Genomic DNA, 1,173 nt, shown 5'->3' with positions numbered 1-1,173 from the left:
CGAGGGAGCCTTCTCCCCCTCCACAGCAATTCAATGTCACTTCCTATGGAGCCACATCTGTGGCCATCCTCACCCTGGAGGCATTTCCTGGCATGTGGATAAATGCTTTCATTGTTTGTGTGCTTTGCATTGCCTGGGTCAAAAAGAAAACCCTGAACTCTAATGAGAAGATCTTGCTGCTGCTGGGATGCTCGAGGATTTCCTATTTGTGCTTCACATGGATATCGCACTTCCTTTCAAAAATTTATCCGAACTATCTTTATGCTCACACTATATTTCAACTACTTGCAACTTTTCAAACCTTTTTTAATTATTCCAACTTGTGGATTTCTGCCTGTCTTTGTGGTTTCTACTGCATAAAAATTGCCACTTTCAGAAACAGCTTCTTCATCTACCTGAAAGTAAAAATTGACAGGATGGTTCCATGGCTCTTGTTGGGGTCAGAGATTGCAGCCTTGGCTATGGGCATTTTTATCTATGATTACATAGAAACTGTGCAGAGTAGCAACCTCACTTTCACCTGCCAAGAAAACTTTTGGGAAGCAAGAATCAAAATGGATAAACATTTTTTCTTATCTTTTTTTCTCACTGGCTTTTGCTATGCTACCTCATTCCTGGTAGTCATCTTTGCTGCTGTTCTCCTTCTCTTTTCTCTCTGGAGACACAAGCACACCATGCAGACCAACTCCATGAAGGACCTCAGCATGGATGCCCACATCAGAGCCATGAAATCTGTCCTCTCCTTCTTAGTGATGTACAGCATCAACTTTCTATGTTTGATCATGACAATAATTTATACCATGAAGGATGAAAATATCATGACACTTCTTATATCCATATATCTGTGTGCTTTTCCAGGTGCTCATTCTCTTATTCTGATTTTCAGTAATCCCAAGCTGAAAAAGGCACTGCTGGTGATTCTCTCTAATGTGAAGTGTGAGTTTTTCATCAAGTAGGAACTGTGATAACACATGGAGACCATGCAAAATATTGATCTTTTACTGTAGAAGAGAAGCAATTTCATTTCTGATGCAACTCTCCAGGCAGTGCAGATGATACTGATGTTCACTCTTCAACATCCAAGTTATGAAAACTTCATTCGTATCTTTTGAAATAAATTATTGTGAAGTACATACATTATTATTGTATTTAGATTTAGCTAAAACTTTGAGA

The 1,173-nt window shown here is 39.1% G+C and overlaps 1 protein-coding gene across 1 annotated transcript; it reads left to right on the top strand.

Annotated features, from left to right (window-relative positions):
• Nucleotides 1-26: 26 nt before the first annotated feature.
• LOC102045002 (taste receptor type 2 member 7-like) lies at nt 27-956 on the top strand (the record flags this gene model as incomplete). Its single annotated transcript, XM_005431558.2, has 1 exon — nt 27-956. A coding segment is annotated over one exon (930 nt), but the record flags the coding sequence as incomplete, so codon positions are not given.
• Nucleotides 957-1,173: the final 217 nt, after the last annotated feature.

Source organism: Geospiza fortis, unplaced genomic scaffold, assembly GCF_000277835.1.
Source record: "Geospiza fortis unplaced genomic scaffold, GeoFor_1.0 scaffold748, whole genome shotgun sequence".
NCBI classification, from domain to species: Eukaryota; Metazoa; Chordata; class Aves; order Passeriformes; family Thraupidae; genus Geospiza; species Geospiza fortis.
Note: the sequence above shows the minus strand (reverse complement) of the source record. Positions and strands in the feature narration are given on the sequence as shown.